The sequence below is a fragment of the Numida meleagris genome, chromosome 10, assembly GCF_002078875.1.
Source record: "Numida meleagris isolate 19003 breed g44 Domestic line chromosome 10, NumMel1.0, whole genome shotgun sequence".
Taxonomy (NCBI): domain Eukaryota; kingdom Metazoa; phylum Chordata; class Aves; order Galliformes; family Numididae; genus Numida; species Numida meleagris.
The window spans coordinates 1615564-1634199 of record NC_034418.1 but is presented as its reverse complement, the minus strand read 5'-3'; the positions used below and the strand labels follow the sequence as shown (position 1 = coordinate 1634199).

Here is an 18636-nt window from a genome sequence, read left to right as displayed (position 1 = left end):
CCATGGCAGAGAGGAGGGGAGGAGCACCTCCCTCACCCTGCTGGCCACGGTCTGTGCATTGCGCCCCAGGGAACCACGGGTCTTCTTGGCCATAAGGGCATACTGCTGGCTTGTGGTCAACCTGCTGCCAACCAGGACGCCCAGTTCCTGAGCTGTCCCCAGGGGGATGCTTTGGGCTGCTGTGATGAGCTGAGCTCTGGGGCAGCGCTCGAAGGGGACACGGTCCTTCCCAGGCACGGCCACGGAGCAGAGCAGCACAGAGTGCCCACACTGACAGCACGGGAGTTAGAAGATGCACGGGGAAGGTGTATGGACAGAACTAAAGGGGACACCTCAATGCCAGCAAACTCCCACAGACCTCTACCTTGGATGCTATGGGGACGAACGACTTTGGGGACACAGCTCTCCCTGCCACCCTCCGGGGCCTGCGGCCGCCCCACAGCCACCCACTCCCCGCACAGCCCCGGGCCCTCACCCCCACCGTCCCCCTGGCTTTCCCCATCGCTCTCTCACTTCTCGATCTCGAGGGCCGCCACCTTCCTCTTCTCGTACAGCTTGTCGTTCAGCGCCCGCACCACGCTGGGCGCCAGCGGCGCCAGGTCCCGCTCCGCGTTCATGGCACCACCGGCACCACCACCATCACCGGACCCCGCCGCCACCGGCGGCCCGCCCCCCTCACGTGACCCGCCCTCCCGCCTCACATGACCACGCCCCGCCGCAGGGCGCCCCCACGCGGCGGGGAGGAGCGCCCCGCCAGTCTCTCAATCCCCCACTGACAGGACTCTGCGCTGCCCGTGTCTTTATTCCAAACCGTGTCACAGTCCCCGCGACAGCACCACGAGCCCCCTCAGCCGGCTCCGCGCCCACGGAGGCTGCCCTCAACCCATCCCCGTCACTTCTCAGGGGGCAGCCCCCGCAGGTAGAACACCCAGGAGACGCCCGCTCCCAGGCCATCCGCTCGGGCGCAGGAGACCACCAGCCGGCTGGTGACGGGGACCTTGGTGCCGTCCGGGCTGCCCTGGAAGGAGACGGCCATGAAGACGGTCTTCTTGGGGCGTAAGGTCTCGGTGGCCCGCACGGCGAAGGCTGGGTTCTCCACGCTGTACCTGAAGGTTGTGGGCTGGGGGAAGATGTTCTTGAAGGGGATGGAGGTGCTGCCGCCGGCCTTGATGAGGAAGGGGCCCTGCGGCCTGGGGGGCAGGGCGAGGCCGAAGAGCGGGATGGTGTATTCCCCGCCTGGGGGGCCCAAGAGCTGCAGCGTGCCCCGGGACTCGCCCAGCTGGCAGGGCTCGTAGATCACCTCCACGCTCACCTCCGAGCCCCCCAGGGCGGCAGGCGGCGTGCTGATGGTCTTCTCCGTCTGGAAATCAGCACAGTCAGTCTGAATGGGACAGGAAAGACAAGCAGAGGGGTGTCACAAAAGCAGAGCTCAGAGGGTAAGAATGGAAACAGCAGGGAGGAAAGCAAAGCTCCGCCTGCATCGTAGAATTGCTTGAGTCGGAAGAAATCCTTGAAGGTCATCAAGTCAAACTCCCCTGCAACTAACAGGGACACCCACAACTCCACCAGGTGCTCAGAGCCCCGTCCAGCCTGACCTTGGCTGTCTGCAGGGATGGGGAATCCACCACCTCTCTGCTCAGCCTGTTCTAGTGCCTCACCGCCCTTAGTGTAAAAAACTTCTTCCTTATCTCCAATCTAAATCTCCTCTTTTAGTTTGAAAACATTTCCCCTTTTCCTATCACAACAGACCCTCCTAAAGAGTCTGTCCCCTTCTTACAGCCTCATTAGATACTGAAGGCCGCTCTCAGGTCTCCCTGGAGCCTTCTCTCCTCCAGGCTGCACAGCCCCAGCTCTCAGTCTGTCCTCGTAGGGAGCTGTTCCATCCTTCAGGTCACTTTTGCGACCTTCCTCTGGACACACTCCAACAGCTCCATGTCTCTCCTGTACTGAGGACGCAGTGCTCAAAGTGAGGTCTCACAGAGCAGAGCAGACGGACACATCCCCTCCCTGACCAGCTAGCCACGCTGCTTTGGATGCAGCCCAGGCTACGGTTGGCTTTCTGGGCTGCAAGGGCACAGTGCTGCCTCATGTTCAGTTGCCACCCACCAATCCCTCCAAGTCTTTTTCCCCATACTTTCCCTTGCCTATCACATTTTTCTCCCCCACATTGGTCCATAGGGACTACCAAATGTCCCCAGCATGGACAGTCCTGCACCCGAGGCCTGGGACACCTAAAGTCCCAGCTCTGGCCGTGATGTGGAAGTCCAGGCACCATGGGATCTGCAAGAGCAGCTCCAGCAAGGGCAGTGGAGAGGGTCTGTGAGTGAGGACAGTCCAGATAGGGACAGGTCCAGCTCTGATGGGAAGACCCACAGGCTCCCATGGTCACTCCAGCTATGCCTGGCCATGCTGGTGGGGCTGGATCCATCCAAGGAGAGGGCTGGCACCATCCAGAGAAGCTGCCTCCAAACCCTCCTGTGCAGCTGTGCTCCCTCCCTCCAGCAAGAGCACAGCAGACTCACCTGGAGGATATATTCTGTCTTTTGGCGGTTGTAATTCATAATTTTGGTGGTGATGGTCTGGTTGGAGCCCAGCGTGGTGCAGAAGTACAGTGGCTTCTCCGGCTTGCTAATCGTGGCTTTCAGGATCAGTTCGTAGTAGCATGAGCCCAATTCACTGCTATGGAGCATCAGGCGCTCAGTGCTCTCACCTACCTTCAAGGGCTGGTACTCAAAGACAAGATTGGCCTGGGAAGAATGGAGGGAAAAGCCATGAGCTCAGGCAGAGTACAGGGGAAACCAGCTCACATAATGCTGGTTTCTTTGCTCTACACAGAACTCAAAGAGGCCCAAATAGCAGCCCTTCACCCATCATCCCTGTGTAAGGAAGCTTAAGCAGCTGTGCCCTTGTTCTGCTCACACGTTATCAAATTTGAGTTAGGAAGGACTAGCTGGCATGCACCTCCCCCACCCCCCGCTTTCTTGGAAAACAAGGATGAAACCCCCACTTCATACAACATGGTTCTATTTCAGTGCTACTAGAGTTAATAATTTTGTCTTTACAATGCGTTGCCAGCAGTTCTCAGGGAAGCTGGGCAGCCTGACACAGCTGAGCACACTGCTAGTGAGGACATGGAAGACCCAACTGACCCTGCACAGGGATTGGCCCAAGGAAGAGCAATCGTGGAAGGAAAATGCAAGGCAGTCAGACTTGCATGATGGTCTGGGGGACACTAGGTTTGCATATCATAGCAGGCAACGTGACAGAACATCAGAACAGGGCAATTCCCACTGGAGGTATTCTCATTCACTTCTTCCCCTTTGGGTTATTAGCATGTGGGAGCTGTTACCCTTGGAGAGCAGCCCAATATGGCCAACATAGGGCATCACCTTCAAAGAGCACCTGCTCCCAGAGAGGCTGAGGAAAGAAGTGTGCACTGGGTGAGCTCTGCACCTACCTCTGACTGAGCGGGAACAGTGAAATGTGGGGGAACGGTGATGTCAGGCGCTTTGCAATCTATGTCAAACACCACTGGGTCAGCCAGAGGGTTGTCCACCTTGACAATGGAAGACACGTTCTGCCGGACAGCAGCGCTCACTTCGACAGTGCCAAGGGGTCCTGAAGCGGTGGCCTTGAAAGTGATCAGGTAAAACAAGTATTCCTTGGTCACCTCATTGATGAAGGTCACCTGAATCAGAGGAAAAAAGGAAGCTCTGGTCATTTTACATGTAGAAATCCACCAGGTGTACAGACTGGGCCCGAGGAGGTATGAAAAGAGGCACGTGGCTTCCCAGCCAGCAAACAGCTCCTGGAAGGACACTGCAGCCTTCTGTCCACCTTTACCATTGCGCTAAAGACTCCTTCCTTGTAGGAGAGGAACGTGAGCTTGTAGTCCTTCTTGCCGGAGCCAGGCACATCAATGTATTCCAGCCCATGCAGCAAAGAACCACTGTCCAGGTCCTCTGGTTTGAGTATGTCTGTTACCACAAGGAACCTGTGGGTGAGGAGGTGGCAGTGAGGGTCGGAAGGAGCCCCATAGGATAACCATCACATGTGGGTACACTACAGCCCCTGGTTCTCCTCCCTGCATCAGGCAGAGGGAGCCAGTACCCATCTGGTCTAGAGAAAAGTTCTCCAGCGTGGGTCTGAATGTGAGCAGTGTAACCACAGGCATCTATGGCCAGAAAGTGGCTAAGAACAGTGCAAAGCTTGCTGGAAGGACAGGGGGAAGCCTTTCCTTGCACTGCTGCAGGAATTGCTGATGGGAAGAGACCTCCTGGGCCTGACTCACCTCTGTGGTTTTTTCAGCCAGTTGGAGACAGGGAGGAGCTCAGTGTAGGGAGTCCTGCATGGCACCTCCCGAAAAATGGTCCCTGAGCACTCTGGGCCCTCAGCAGTCCCTTCCAGGAGGTAGTACAAGCCTGTCCCATCTGGCAATGGGAAGAAGATGGAGCCCTAGAGACAAGGAATGGGTCTGGTGAGCTCTCCTGCTTCCAGTCCAGAGCAGTTACTGGCTCATTCACGCACAATACTCATCTCAAGGAGTCACCACCAAACGCCCTCTGTGGCAACTCCTCTGCCTCCAGAGCAGTTGAAAACTGCAGGACTCTTAATGTAAGGCTTTAAATATGAATATCATACATTAAGGAGATAGCAATCACATGCAACCCCACAGGGCACAGATCTGCTTAGCGCCCTGGAGATCTCTGGTCTCTGCTCTTGCTCTGGCTTAAGTTCTGGCTTGCTGTAAGGCCAGATGGAGCAGGGTAATGGGCAGGTGCCCAACATAGGATTTAGGGGAATTCATGTTTAGAGGAGACCATCTTGTTTAATGTCCTGCCCAAAGCAGAGTGAGCTGCGAGGGTTGTGCCAGGAGGGTCAGCATGCTGGCCCAGCTCACATACCTCATGTTTCCTTTCCTCAGAGCTCATGGTTAGGGGCTTGTAGGTGATCTTGTAGGGCTTGTTTTGTTGATTGCCCTCAAGATGGATGCATTCAGGCCCTTTCCAGTGTTCACCCTCAATGACAGGCTTCACGGTCCAGGGCTCATTGCTTGGGTTGGACAGGAGGATGGTCTGGCTGTCCTTCCCACGCACATCACATGAAAAAGTCAGTGTCTGCAATGGAGGAGCACAGAGCATGCTTGGTTTGACAGAGGATTCCTTTCCACAGGGCTGGCACCAGCTCACCCGCTTGCAGAGAGATCAAAGGAAGAGGCAGAAGCCTGAAGAAGGGTCTTGTGATGCTCAGAGGGCTGGGAGAGCTTTAAAGGACTTAGACCATCTCTACAGCAGGCCCTAGAGCACAGCAAGAAGCATTTTAGGAAAAGTCATCTGCAAAATGTCCATTTGCGCCATAGCTTTTGGAGTCAATCTTGTTGGTTGTTCATAGAGAAAGGAGAGGAATGAGTTTTTACATGCTGGGTGAAGGAGAAAGGAAATGAGGAGCAGGCGAGGGGCCCCCTGTCTGTGCCCTGGGAGAAGTGTGGTGGGATAGGAGGGACCCTACCTCTTTGATGACGGGGGTCTCTGTGCAGCACCCTGCCAGCGTAAGGCAGAGCGGCTCACTGCCCTGGATGAAGCACTGCAGCCCCTCATACTGGATAGCAAGGCTCAGCTTTGATGGGTGGAAGCTCACCACGAAGGAGACATCCATTCCTGGGGAGATGTAACCCTTTGTGGGGCTGATGGAGAAATCTGGCTTGAAGCTCTTGACGTCCCACTTAAACCTTGCAAAGGAAAGTACAAGGACAGAAAGGATTAGCAACAGGGAGGCTGTGAATACAATATGCTGTTTCCACACCCTCTGTAGGCTTCTCCACAGGATCTCAGGTGTGGTGAGGTTTCAAGTTGGCCACGACTCAGCTTGCACCCTGATGCCTTTGGGTGTATTCCTGATAACTGCCAGGGCCTGACTGCACAGCTCTCCAGCGGGATGAAAAAGCAGAAGGGAACTACCTGGGCAAATTACAGCACCATCCAACCCCCACCCCAGCTCTCAGCACTCAGGTAAGGCATGGTTTTTTCGTTACTTGACTCCGATGTCGCCCGTGTTCTGCATGGTGATGCGCTGGGATGTGCAGCTCCGCTGCACCACTGCTCCAAAGCTGAGGCGATCCTGGTCCAAGCTGACACAGACTCCCTGGCAGGAGCCCCGTACCATGAACAGGGAGTGCAGCAGCCCGCTGCTCTCCAGCATCACTTCTTCAGTGAACGGCTGAATGCGGCGCTTTGGGGAGAAGATCACCTCCACTTTGCAGGTGTCTCCTTTGGGCTTCAAACTTAGTTCACTGCTGGGGTGCAAGCAGAGAACCTGTGCAAAGAAATGAGTGGACAGCACGCATTTGTAATTAATGCTAGCTCTCATCCCAAGCAGCTCATGGGTACCTGCAGGTACTCCTGTAGTGTAGGTCCCCCTAAGGGTTCTCCAAGGAAGGAAGTGGCCTTACCCCATCTTCTTGCAGTTCTGGCACGGTGGGCATGAAACTGAGCTTAAAAGTGAGAGGGGCAACACTGTTGTTTGCTATGGTGACAATCTTCTTCACTGTCTGTCCCACAGAGAGGGCTCCCAGCTTCACCACCTTCCCTTGGGGTTCCACAACGTCCACCTGAGACAAGAGGGATTAGTATGAAGCAAAAGGAAAAGAGGAAAACAAAATCATGGCAGGCTGGGGAAGAGAGATGAGGAAAGCCATGCTGGCTGGCTGGAGATTTAGGGTTTGGATTTCCTCTCACCTTCATTTCTGCACCCCTTCCTTGGACCTCAACAGTCTGTTGACAAAGACCATTGATTTCAAAAGGGATGAGCTCATGGTAAGACGCAACTTCTCTGGGATAGAAAGTGATGGGCACCACCACCGTCCCTCCTGGGCAAAGGATGTACCCTGGGAAGTCCACCTCCAAGTGCGTGGTGTTGGTGAACAAGCAGCTCAGACTGGCGGAAAGCACAGCAAAGAGAAGCAGAGGTGTCACAAGGCTGCGTGTGGTGCTCAGGAGACAACATCTGGGCTGCTGTGTCATTAGGGCCCAATGGCTTCATCCTGCGGTCTGCTTATCTTGGTAGCAGGTCATAGTGTGCTCAGCACGGGGAAATAGTCTATAGTGGTGTCTTGCGTGACTGGCACCCCAAGGAGAATTGCATACAGGCAAAAACTCCCATCAGCCAGAGGAAATGCTTTGTGAAACCCCATAGCCAGCACAGCTGGGGCATGAAGGAGCTTGCTGGATGTGGAGCTGGCATGGGAAAAGCGAGGGCTGAAGGAATACGAGAAGTCCTACCTGACATCCTTGTCTGCTTTGTTCGTGATGGCAAGGGTCTGCCGGGCAGGTGGCATCCCGGCCTGATAGATGAAGCAGGCTCCGAAGTTGAGTCTGGTGGTTGAGAAGTGGACAGAGGGCACTACCACGGTGGCCAGGAACACACAGGTAAACATGGGACCCTTGCTGATCTGGTGGGGAGAAAGACAGCACGAGCCAGCTGAAGAGATGGGAACTGCAGCCACAAACGCCAGAGATGGGTGAGGAAGAGAATAGGGACAGCTGGCAGTGACAATAAGGAAAGCCAGATGCCAAAGGACAGCAGAAAGAGGTGGGGATGGTTTCTGGAGAGTCATGGCCCTGGGTGAGCACTCACTAAAGTAAGGGGTTCAGAAGCTGTCAGGCTCTCCTGTTTGGCAGCAGGAATCTCTCTGCCCTGCTCAGGATCTTCAGAGCTGGAGCCCACCCCCAGCTCCGGGCTCCTGCTGCCAAGCTGGCATGCAGGAAAGGCAAAGCTCCCCTATTACGCATGGCTGCCTCACCTGCAGCGTCAGCTCTACGTCCTTTAACGAGCACATTTTCCGTGGGTGAAAAACCAGCTCGGTGTCCACCTTGCCTTCAGCTCGCACGCTGCCCGACTGGGGGCTGAGGGACAGGAGCTGCAGCCGGGCTGCGGGGCCGCGCAGCTCCCACAAGAAGGTGAAGCTGAACTTGCCGTTGTTGTGGATGCTGAAAGTGCGCTGGGTGCTCTCATTCAGCTGCACCTGTGGGGAGAAATTGGCAAGGATGTGGGGCTGCGGCACCTGCAAAATGCCAACAGACACAGCAAGGGCTCCTTCCTCACGTGCTCCTGGATCCTTCCCATTTGACTGATGACCACCATGAAAGATCAGTCTCCCTCTCGCTAGAGAACAGCTTGTACACGCAAAGGATGAGAGGTAATAGCCTCAGGAGAGGTTCAGGTTGGATATCAGGAACAATTTCTGCTCCAAAAGAGCAGTGAAGCACCAACACAGCTGCCCAGGGAGGTGGGGGAGTCACTGTCCCTGGAGGTGCCCCAGAGCTGTGGGGATGTGGCACTGAGGGATGCAGTCAGTGGGCATGGTGGGGGTCGGCTGATGGTTGGAGTCAATGATCTTAGAGGTCTTCTCCAACCTCAGTGATTCTATGAAGCGTCTTCCCTCTTGTTCAAACATAACTGCAAAGCTCCTGGTTCAGGTCCCATCTTGCAGGACCGTGTGGAACAAGAGGAGCTGCTCACCTCCTTGAAATCAATGACGTTGATCTCCTGTTCACTGAGCTTAGTGACGCTGCCATCGCTGTCCTCACACCTGACAGACACACTCATGCTGTAGCCAGCGGCCTTGATATTCAGGGAGAGGGGTTCTGTCTTCCTCTTGACGTCGCACTTGAGGTTGAAGACCACTTCGCCTTCTAGTGTTGGCACGAAGACGACTGTAATGGGAAACCTGGGGAGAGAAAACTCATTTTTGGCTCTGTTTGCACTCTGATGGCTTTCTTGGCCCCGTACCGCATGGTGCATGGGAGAACGGCATGCAGTGGCTGCAGTGAGGCCCTAGGCCTGGAAGAAGCCAGCAGCTGTGCAGAGCGCTCTGTGGCAAAGCTCAACATCTTTTAAACCACAGCAAAGCTGCAGTGAGCTAATGCATTGTTCTGACACCCGGGCAGGCTGCAAGTAGGCACAAGGACACCCTTGGTGGATCAGCTGATGGCCTGAGGTACTGCCTGGACAGCTGCTAGCTTGGGGGATCACATGGTTAAAGCCTCAAAACATGATTTTGTCATCAAAACCAGAAGATCCAAGTCTGAACTTCTCCAGGAAGGGGGCCTAGAAGACCAGGGCAATCCAAACACAGCCACTGGAAAGTAAAACCTGCAGGTTCCTGGTGTCCCCATGGGAAGTGAATGAACCAAGGTGGATATGTGCTACTGCTGAGAGTCACCTGGTGACTGCAGAGGGGAGAAAGCCTCAAAAGCAAAGCAACATTTGGCTGGTGGGAGAGGGAATTTGGCCTGGTAGCCCACCACACTGCCTCGTTACCTTGAAAGGGGAGCGATGGAGCCTTCCATGGGCTCTACTTTCACTGAGCTGCTGCATCCCTCTGAGAAGAGTGAGCTTTCTCTGAAAGCAAAACTGAAGGCCTCCTTCTCACTGTTGATCATATAGATGGTCTGGTGTACCTTATGCCCTGGAAAAGGAATTAGATTAGCCCCTGAAAACCCCTAATTCCTCTGGCAGCAGGGCCACCATGGCACACTTGCTCCTGCCCATGTGCTGAGCCCACCAGCAATTTGCATCAAACCAGTTTCTGACCCACTGGTCTTCCTGGCATCGCTCCCAGATCCTCTCCTGGAAGTCTCAGCCACACACTGTGTCCCTAACACTGATGTCTTCCTCCCCTCCCCTCCTACACTCAGGTCCAGGAGCTGGCTGACCTGCTCACAGCTGCCAGCTCCCATTTCCAGCTTCCTTTTGGGAGCTTGGCTCGAACAACAGATCTGGTTCAGCACATGTCTGAGTGTATAAGGCATAACCACGTGCTCACCAACTAACAGCAAGTGGAAGTTCAAATGGGACCTGTCCAGAGTCACGAGTGGTTCAGTGGTGTGTCCCACCAGCAGGAACTGGACTGAAATGCTCTTCTCAGGGATTGTAAAGACCCAGAAGGACTCGGTGACGTCCAGATGTCGTGGGATGAATTCAAATTTGATCTGGAGAGAAAGAAGCAAATGAAGGAACGTTGCTGCCCTTGGCAGGGGTAAGGGAAGGAAGTGCAGGCTGTACCATAGAGAAATCCCAGAAAGCTCCACCTTATGTTTCTGCCAGCTCAGAGCCAGGCCACTGTGACGCTTACAGCCCAAAGGCATGGCAGACATTAGCAGTGTAAGAACAGGCTTTCTGCCAACTCTAGTCAACAGTTTCCTCATGACCTTGCCTAAAGCAAGCTCACAGTGAGATCAGACACCCAGAGCATAGACACAGCTGGTGTCAACCTGGCATACATACATACTGGGCCCACCTTCTTCCTTTTCTGCACCCACCTCTGCTTTCTTCCCGGGCTGGATCTGCCCTCTCTCTGTCAGGCAGAAGAAAGCTCTCTGCCCTGGTGGGGCTTCAGCGTCCTGGCATGTCCACTGGAAGGAGTATGCAGAACTGGTTGGGTTCATCACTGTGAAGGTCCTGGGCATACAAATTGAGAAGGATTACTAAGGTGGTGGCAAGATGTTAATAACCCCATCCTGCAGCAGACATCAAGCACTGCCAGTCTGGACATCATCCAGATGTTGGATGCAGGTGGACAATGCTGGGAGCATGAACATTTCACCTGCTTTTTGGGAGCAGTGTTGGTCTCCTAGGTGGAAATAATGCCAGCTATTAAGAAAGAAATTATAGAAAGCCAAACTCTTGAACCTTAAAAATGGTGAAATTATGTCCAACAAGACTCCCTTGAAAGATGATACTGCCTGTTGTGGTTGCAGCCTTCAGTGGCCCTGTCTGGCTGGTACGTCAAAGCAGCAAGAATTTCCCAAGGATGCTCTTGGAAGGAACCAATGTTGTACAGCCTCGTAGCACAGGCTAGATGGGGTTCTCTTAGATCAACTCCATGCCAGCTGAGGAGACACTACCAGCTGTACTCATTGAAGTAAAGGGCAAAGAGAAGGAAAAACTGGCCACTTGTCCTTCCCCAGCTTGTTCCAGCCCCAGAGCAGGCTGGTGGCCATGTGTCAGCAGAACACAGACACAGTATAGATGTGCCACAGGGCTGGAGAAGTCTCTGCTCAAGGAGGGTGACAAGAAACCATTAACAGAAGCCATGCCCACACCTACCTGCTGTTCCTGCCGCCCACCCCAGTTGCTGCAAACTCGATTACTCTGGTATTGAGATCTTGCACTGCCTCTTCGGGCTCCGGCAGCTCCTGTTTGCGCCTCTTTGCAGTGATGTAGTCAGAATCCTCCAGTTCAAAGTGGCAATGTGGCATCAGGCTTTTCCCCTTCACAACCACCTCTGGGCCCTTCTGATTTGGCTTCAGGTTAGGAATGCTAGAAAGAAAGGGAATGATTTTAGGAGAACTCTGTTTCCAGACAGCCAGCTGCTTGTGTTGAATTCTTTCTCAGTGCAAGAAAATCAAACAGAACTGCAGAGCTAAAATGGTAGAAATGGGAACAGTTGTGTGTCTAGAGAAGAACACAAGCATCTGTGTAGATAGGGAGGTTGTGGTTGTCTGATAAAGAAGGATAGCTAGGGATTAGCTGGCCCTAGGCAGCTTTTCTGGATCTCCCATTCCAGATGGGAACTTAATATTTCATAAAATGTCTTCTCCCACTGTCTCCATACTTGCTTCCACCAAGGCCAGATAATCACCTTTGCTCACTCCTGTGTGCTGGTTGTTCCTGTTGCCCCTCTGGGGCTGGCTGTCCCCAGGTCTGCATTCCCACCCCCCGCTGGAGGCCAAGTTAAAGAGTTACCACTCCTGGATGTTCCCTACCTGCAGACCATGCAGCTCTTAAACTTCCCCACGTACACCGGGGAGAACTTCATCTGGAAGAGTTGCTCCTGGCCAGCAGGGATGGTGCCACTGGGGGGCTCAACAGAGAACAGTGGGGTGGCGTGGCCAAGGCTTGTGGGTGAGCTCAGGGAGGACGAGGTGTGCTCCAGAGCGTGGCCCAGCCAGCCAAATGGGAGCTTCGCAGAGGCAACAGACATGGAGGAGAGGCAACGTCCTGTGGGAAGGAAGAGCTTAGCCGGACATTTGGTTTCAGGAGGGAAATCCTATCAAACTCTCTTCATCTCCAGAACTGAGTTGCTAGAGGCAAACTTCACCCATGGAATGTCTTCTGGACCACGTTCAGCCCCAAACATTTCCAGGAACTACTGAGTTGGCCTGGGTCAATGTTCTGCCAACTCATGGTAGAGACCAGTGTGTTACACCAGCTGGGCACATTTCTGAACACACTGTCATGTTGGACAACCTCATCCCTCCGGGACAATGTTGATGGTTGGACTAGATGATCTTAGCAGTCTTTTCCAACCTTAATGATACTACGATTCTCTGACTTCCATAACCAGTACCCAAGACAGCTGATGGCACAGCCCAATGGATCAGCTTCAGCACAAGCACGCTCTGTGCTGGGGAGGAACCAACATGAGGACTCACAGGGAGGGAGGTGAGCACATTCAGTGGACTAAAACACACCAGGCACCCCGAGCTGCCAGCAGAGCCAGTGCCATACCTTCCAGCTCAGCTGGGAGCAGCTGCCCGGCTGGGCTCGCTGCTCTCTCATCCCCCATGTCCGCCATCCAGGTGTACTCCAGGGCCACGTTCCCTGTATTGGACAGCCGGAAACTGAAAAGCAAGGAGAAAAAAGAAAAAAAAAGGTAATGTAACCAATGAAGGCTGTCAGGGATGAAATATTTACAAGCTTGGAAGTTAAAGAGGAAGGTGCAGACGTGGTGCCTGAGATTTAATCCAAGGGGTTTATTCCAGCCTTGCATCTCAAACGGGCAGCTGCCTTTTCCACCTCCACCACTCACTGAAATGTCCTTGTCTGGAAGAGCAAGGTCTCCTTGAACTGAATCGCATCCACATCCAGCTTGAAGTCAGCATAATCAACGACAGCGCTCAGGCGGAGCTCCACTTCACGGCTGCTCTTCTCCAGGACGGTGTGAGCTGGTTCTGGGTCTGTCTCGATCACCTCCAAAGAAGATGGGGAAGAATCACTGAGCAGAGCCCAGACTGAGCAGGGAGCTTCTGAGGCTCCAAAATGAGCTACACACAGGAGCTAGGAAGGACCGTTCCCATTTCATAGAATCATAGAATGGCCTGGGTTGAAAAGGAACACAATGATCATCTAGTTTCAGCTAAACAATGCTGCTCAAAGTGGTCACCACTATGACTTTGAATATGCCCATGTGGACTATGACCAGGTATCAGCCCCCACGTTTAAATCCTGTAGAATGTCTGACTTTTGTCATGGCCCCCAATAAATCTGATTAAGCTTCTCTGATGGAGCTCTGTGGACAGAGAACCCAAAGGATGAACAAACCTAGATAACGCCACTCCTTGAAACTGTCCTCCAAACATCACGTGGGACAACAGCCACACAGGCATCTTGGGAAGGGAATGAGTTCACTAGGGAAATCCCTGGCTGCTGATGCTCCGATGGAGGAAAAAAAAATGGCTTAGAGGTCTTACAATGGTTCAGAAATCAGGGAAGAACCATCACTCAAGGTAAGAGTGTACAGAATCATAGAACAGCTTGTGTTGGAAGGGATCTTAAAGATCATCCATTTCCAACTCCTTGCCATGGGCAAGGTTGCCAAGCTGCACTCACTGGCATGTCATGCTGTGATCAGGTTTAAAAGCTAATTGATAGCAGGTGCTCCCCAGAAACCTCAAATAGCACTGGAAACCATGAGGAAGAGGTGACAAGCTTGGTTCTCTGAGGAGCCCCTCTTAGGGCTGGAAGTTGCATGATTAGCTACATTCTTCCATTCTCAAAGGTGTGGAACAGTGAATTACTATGTGATATCATTTTCAAACTTGGTTTTGCTTCAGTAAAGATAGCTACTGTAAAAGTAGCAAATTGAAAAGCTCTAATATTACTTGGTGCTTGACCAAGAGCTTCTGGAGATGGTATTTCTCTGGACTCCTGTATGACCACCATACACTGCTCACATTTCAGGAGGAAGCAGGAACTGCTGAGCCGGCAGAGATGGTGGTCTGCTGCTGCTGGCAGCTGTTTTTATGGGTTGGCTTTTGCTGCTGTGCTTCTTACCTTCTTCTTGACTGGCCACATAGCTGCCTCACCCCTGGTGGCATCCACCCACTTGACGGTATGCAGGCGGTCATCCCAGTCGGTGACCTGCTCTGGTGGCAGCTGGAAGGAGATCCTGGCCACCTTACACTTCACAGGCTGTGCTTGGCAGGTGACTGCAACGTCCGACTTCAAGGTCACTGTGATGTCCTTAGCACAGCCAGCGTGGAGGTGTCCCACCTAGGGAGGATGGGAGCCAAGACCCAAAAGGAATCACCAGCAAGGACAGGACCATCAGCAACGGGGTTGTGATGCAAAGAGGAGATATCATCTCCTATAACAAGGAGCCCCAACTAAGCTCAGTGTGCAGCACTGGTGGTTTGCACCTCCTGGCACTGACAGTGGGTGGAAAGTCACTGATAGCTCCCAGAAATCTACCTGGGCAGTGTGAAAGGCAGAGCTGCCAGAGCTCACCTGGGGGGAGAAGTGGAAGGGGGTGCCCGCCAGCCACTCGAACCGCATCGCCTCCGCCCTGCTGCGGTTGGTGATCGTGAAGGTCACCTGGTAGGGCTTCCCGATGTGACAGTCCCCGAACTGGATGTGATCCACTCTGGCAGCTGTTAAGGAGGAGAGCAAGCGATGTCAGTGTGCAGTGGGGTCCATCCACCTCGTCTGACTCCATGCCTTGCTCCAAGCCTTCCTACCTCTGGGAGATGCAATTCCCCATTCTCCCACTGTCCTTCAGAGATGCACCCTGACAAGTCCCTAAGTGTGGCTGCCTGGGTGCAGGTGGACATGTGCTACAGCATGTACATGGCAGATATGCTCACAGACCATCAGGCCTGGTGGTGACTGCACAGGATTGCTTGTATAGAGGACACATGCTTGCACATGGCCTTCATTTCCATAGTGTATCCCATGCAGATGGACTTCCTATGGCCCTGCCAGAGAGATGTCCACTTGAATTCTCTTACCTTCAATTATGTCCTCCTCCAGACTGCCTTCAGTGTTCTCCTCAAAGCTGTCTGCCACGAGTCCGTGGATGTTATCTATTGTGAAATCATCCTCGTAGCCCTCACCCACCAGCTGGATGTCGGTCTCCTCATAGGGGTTGTCCACCACAGACAGGTGGATCTTCCCTTCCACACGCTGGGGCAGGCTGGGTTTGAAAAGCACGTCGAACTCTGCTGATTCCCCCTGGTGTAGGACCAAGGAAGCAGCGTGGGGCTTCCTCCCTGCACCAATGAAGTTAGAGACAGTAACAGATCTGTTCAGAGGAAATACTTCCTTGGGATATAATAGGAATAAGTGGTTGAAATCCAGCTGTCTCTAAGCACAAGTTCTCCCACCTATGGGTCTACATGTTCCTCTCATGCACACAAGGCTATGACAGCACGCACAGCCTGAATTGTCTCAACTTCTGGTTAACACTTGGCTCCCAAACCTCTTCCAGTCAGTGCCTAGCATCTAGCTGCCGCTTGGCAAACCGTGAGCAGGGCACACATTTAGAATCACAGAATCATTAAGGTTGGTTGGAAAAGACCTCTCAGATCCCCAAGTCCAACCGCACCCCCACTACACCCAATGACCACGTCCTTCAGTGCCACATCCCCACGGCTCTGGGACACCTCCAGGGACAGGGACTCCCCCACTTCCCTGGGCAGCTCTGCCAGTGCCTCACTGCTCTTTTGTAGAAGAATTTTATCCTAATAGCCAAGCTGTGTGGATGCCCACATTTCACGGTCAATGCATTTACCTTCTCCAGCAGAATCCTCCTTCCTATCTGCAGCCTGGTAGACACAGTGCGTGGTGGGCCTGGCTTTCAGGAAGAAAACTCCTGCTTCGTCCAACAGATCTATCAGCAACTGAGAAAAGGGAACACAGAGCATTGCCACACCAGTGAGGGTGCATGATGGCCCAAGGACCAACACTGAGCTGCTGCTGGGCCCCCACTGGGACAAAGTAAATAACGGGCAGAATGGAATTAAACTACAGCCAAGTTTAATTAAAATGCACTAAGATGTGATCAAATTGAATATAACGTAAGTAGGATGTCATATGTTTCCACATATGAGAGAGGAGGGGAATGGGAAGGGGACACACAGTGTAGCAGCAAGTCTGTGCCACGCTTTCTCCTCTGTGGGACAAGGACTCGTTCCCAGAGCAGCTGATGCATTCCCCCAGCAGCCCCTCACCTGGACAGGCATGATGCCGCCATTCTGAAGGACCAGAGGGAGCTTTTCTGAATCACCAAGCAACAGTTTCTTGAAGAGAAGCAGAGGGTTGCCCCTCTTGTTGTGAAGGACTGGGCGCAGGACCGTCACCCGAGGCAGGTTCCCCTCCCCACTGATATCAAACGTCAGGCTTTGTGCTTTAATTACTGCTGGGCTGCAGGAGGGGCAGAGAAGAAATCATTATTGCCTGGTAATTACTCATTTCCCACTTGCTAAGCACTAAAGTGGTGCTACCCACCACGTTTCCCTGGCTGGTGGGGTTGCACATTCCTCACCCCAATATCTGGCCCCCTCATCCCTCTCCTCCCACATCCTTAGCACAGGATCCAGGAGGAAATAACGTGGCACAGAAACCACTTCATCCAACGCTTGGTCTTGTGTACATGTCTACATTAGGGACCTGGTTAGTGGGCATGGGCTGGGGTCGAACTTGGTGAACTTTCCCAACTTTATTTGGGAGGTCTTTCCCAATTTTAATGATTCTGTGATTCTATGACAGGTCTGCATCCTCCCACAGGAGAGGCAGCTATCACAGACAACCCCCTACGATCTCACAGGTTGCATTACCTTGCCTGGGTTTCAAGGGAAGCCTCAAATATGCACTGGTAGCTCTGCATCGTTTGCGGAGTGAAGGTCACCGTAGCGAAGGCGTGGGAGTGGCTGGGCACACACATCTGAGCAGGATCCACCTCAAAGATGTCGCTGATGCGGCTGTTATGCTGGAGGGAAGCACACGGAGAGGTGTTGGGACATAAAACTTCCCACGCAGTGCAGCCCAGTTCATATGTACACTGGGGAGCAGGGGACAGGGCCCTTCCATCTTGGGGGAAGACACCAAAGTAATGATGGTCTTGGAGAGGGAGCTGCCATAAAGCCCAGGAGAGCAAGAGCTTATGCAGGAGGTGCATGGAAATCCCTGCAAATAATCTAGAATTGACCTTTAAAAGAAGGAAAAGACCAGGGAGCCTGATGAAATGGCCTCCTTGGAGCCAAGACCCATTAGCCCCAGTAGAAAAGTCCCTTCAATGTGCTTCTGAGAGAGATCCAGAACAGTTCAGGTCTCCCTCCACAGAACCAGAGGAATGCACCAAAATCTTGAGACGTGCTGAACGCAACCCAGGGGCTGCTGCTCTCCACTCCAGCTTTGTCTGCACTGAGCTGGACTAGAGCAGGCAAGATGAATCTGGAGAGAGCAAGGCAGGCTCCCACCTGAAAAGAACAGCAATCACCTCAGCCTATTCTTCCTACCTTAGCGGAGACAGGTTTGACGGAGAGGACCACGTCGCAGGGGACTTTGCCCACATTGCGGATCTTGAAGCGGGCTGTGGCCTGGTGCCCAACCAGAACATTGGTGAAGATGAACTTGTTCTCATCCGTGATGAACACACCCTTGTCCTGCACAGTCTGCAGGATCTGGCAGAGGTTGGCATTGCTGCAGATACGATGCTCCTCAAAGATGGAACCTATGTCGTCAACCACAAATGCTGCAAGAAGACAAGAGGGAGGGCTGAGAAGCCTTCCTGCTGAGGTTATGTGGACCCAGAAGGCTGTAAGAATCAGCCTGGGAGCCCAGGCACCGTCACTGCTAAAGGACATTATTTTCTGCTTGCCCTCCCACATATTCCCCCTGGCCTCTCCCTACTGTAGGGAACCTATAGCAACCTGTGGGTGGTATATACCTGGAAGGCAGGACTCGGCCAAGAGGGTGTACGGGATGCCAAGGGGATTGTCTTTGGGGTCTCTGTCACTGATATCGATTGATAGGTGCTCCTCGCATGTCCCCACTGGCTCTGCCTGGCAATCCACCGTGATGGTCTGCTGGCCCCCAGGACAGATGGAACCAAAGCCAGGGTACACCGTGAACATGCCGAGAGTGATACGTGCCTGCAGAGAGAGCCCCGCAGAGGCTGATGACTCACAACCTTGCCTTGGGTATCCCCAGCAAGGAGCCCACCACCCCCCGGCCTCCAGACAGTGAGGGGTGACCCATGGCCCAGAGGCAGCCCCACCACATGACCATATCCCATCCCACGGCCACTCACCTGCATGAAAGGGTTCGTGTCCTTCTGCATAGACTGCCTATTTTGCTTCCCAGAGTTGGGCACTTCCTCGATGTCTTCATCCTCGTGGGAGTGGTTGGACTTCCCTTGACTGACACTGAGAGGAGAAAGCAGAATTATCCATCGTGCTGAGCTCCCTGCCATCCTCCAAGGCCAGAACCTTTCTCCCCATGGAGGAAAGCCTTCCTACACTCACATTCCTGACAGATCCACAAGGGCTGCCTGGTGGTGGTCATGGATAGATCAGCTCTACCACCAACTTTGTCCTACTCACGGGGCAACTGAGGCATTTTTGGGTCCCCTCAGGT

The 18636-nt window shown here is 53.5% G+C and overlaps 2 protein-coding genes across 10 annotated transcripts in view; both read right to left on the bottom strand.

The window, feature by feature from the left end:
• Nucleotides 1-687, bottom strand: part of VAC14 (Vac14, PIKFYVE complex component) — a 51058-nt gene extending 50371 nt beyond the window's left edge. Inside the window, exon 1 of the mRNA XM_021408648.1 lies at nt 514-687. Within this exon, the coding sequence (XP_021264323.1) occupies nt 514-617 (104 nt within the window). The 5' untranslated portion in view covers nt 618-687. The remainder of the gene's footprint in view (nt 1-513) is intronic.
• HYDIN (HYDIN, axonemal central pair apparatus protein) overlaps nt 783-18636 on the bottom strand; it is a 115529-nt gene continuing 97675 nt past the window's right edge. For all 9 annotated transcript variants that reach the window (XM_021408634.1, XM_021408635.1, XM_021408638.1 and 6 more), the window contains 29 exons: nt 18311-18425; nt 17948-18152; nt 17517-17752; nt 16836-16987; nt 16230-16422; nt 15791-15899; nt 15009-15269; nt 14509-14651; nt 14056-14274; nt 12812-12972; nt 12511-12623; nt 11766-12000; nt 11107-11319; nt 10320-10458; nt 9824-9989; nt 9319-9466; nt 8518-8725; nt 7799-8020; nt 7278-7447; nt 6735-6933; nt 6449-6607; nt 6032-6312; nt 5509-5728; nt 4905-5117; nt 4292-4455; nt 3844-3994; nt 3458-3688; nt 2523-2747; nt 783-1381 (listed from right to left, as the gene is read on the bottom strand). In XM_021408634.1, coding sequence (XP_021264309.1) covers nt 893-1381; nt 2523-2747; nt 3458-3688; nt 3844-3994; nt 4292-4455; nt 4905-5117; nt 5509-5728; nt 6032-6312; nt 6449-6607; nt 6735-6933; nt 7278-7447; nt 7799-8020; nt 8518-8725; nt 9319-9466; nt 9824-9989; nt 10320-10458; nt 11107-11319; nt 11766-12000; nt 12511-12623; nt 12812-12972; nt 14056-14274; nt 14509-14651; nt 15009-15269; nt 15791-15899; nt 16230-16422; nt 16836-16987; nt 17517-17752; nt 17948-18152; nt 18311-18425 — 5740 coding nt within the window. In that variant the 3' untranslated portion in view covers nt 783-892. The remainder of the gene's footprint in view (nt 1382-2522; nt 2748-3457; nt 3689-3843; nt 3995-4291; nt 4456-4904; nt 5118-5508; nt 5729-6031; nt 6313-6448; nt 6608-6734; nt 6934-7277; nt 7448-7798; nt 8021-8517; nt 8726-9318; nt 9467-9823; nt 9990-10319; nt 10459-11106; nt 11320-11765; nt 12001-12510; nt 12624-12811; nt 12973-14055; nt 14275-14508; nt 14652-15008; nt 15270-15790; nt 15900-16229; nt 16423-16835; nt 16988-17516; nt 17753-17947; nt 18153-18310; nt 18426-18636) is intronic.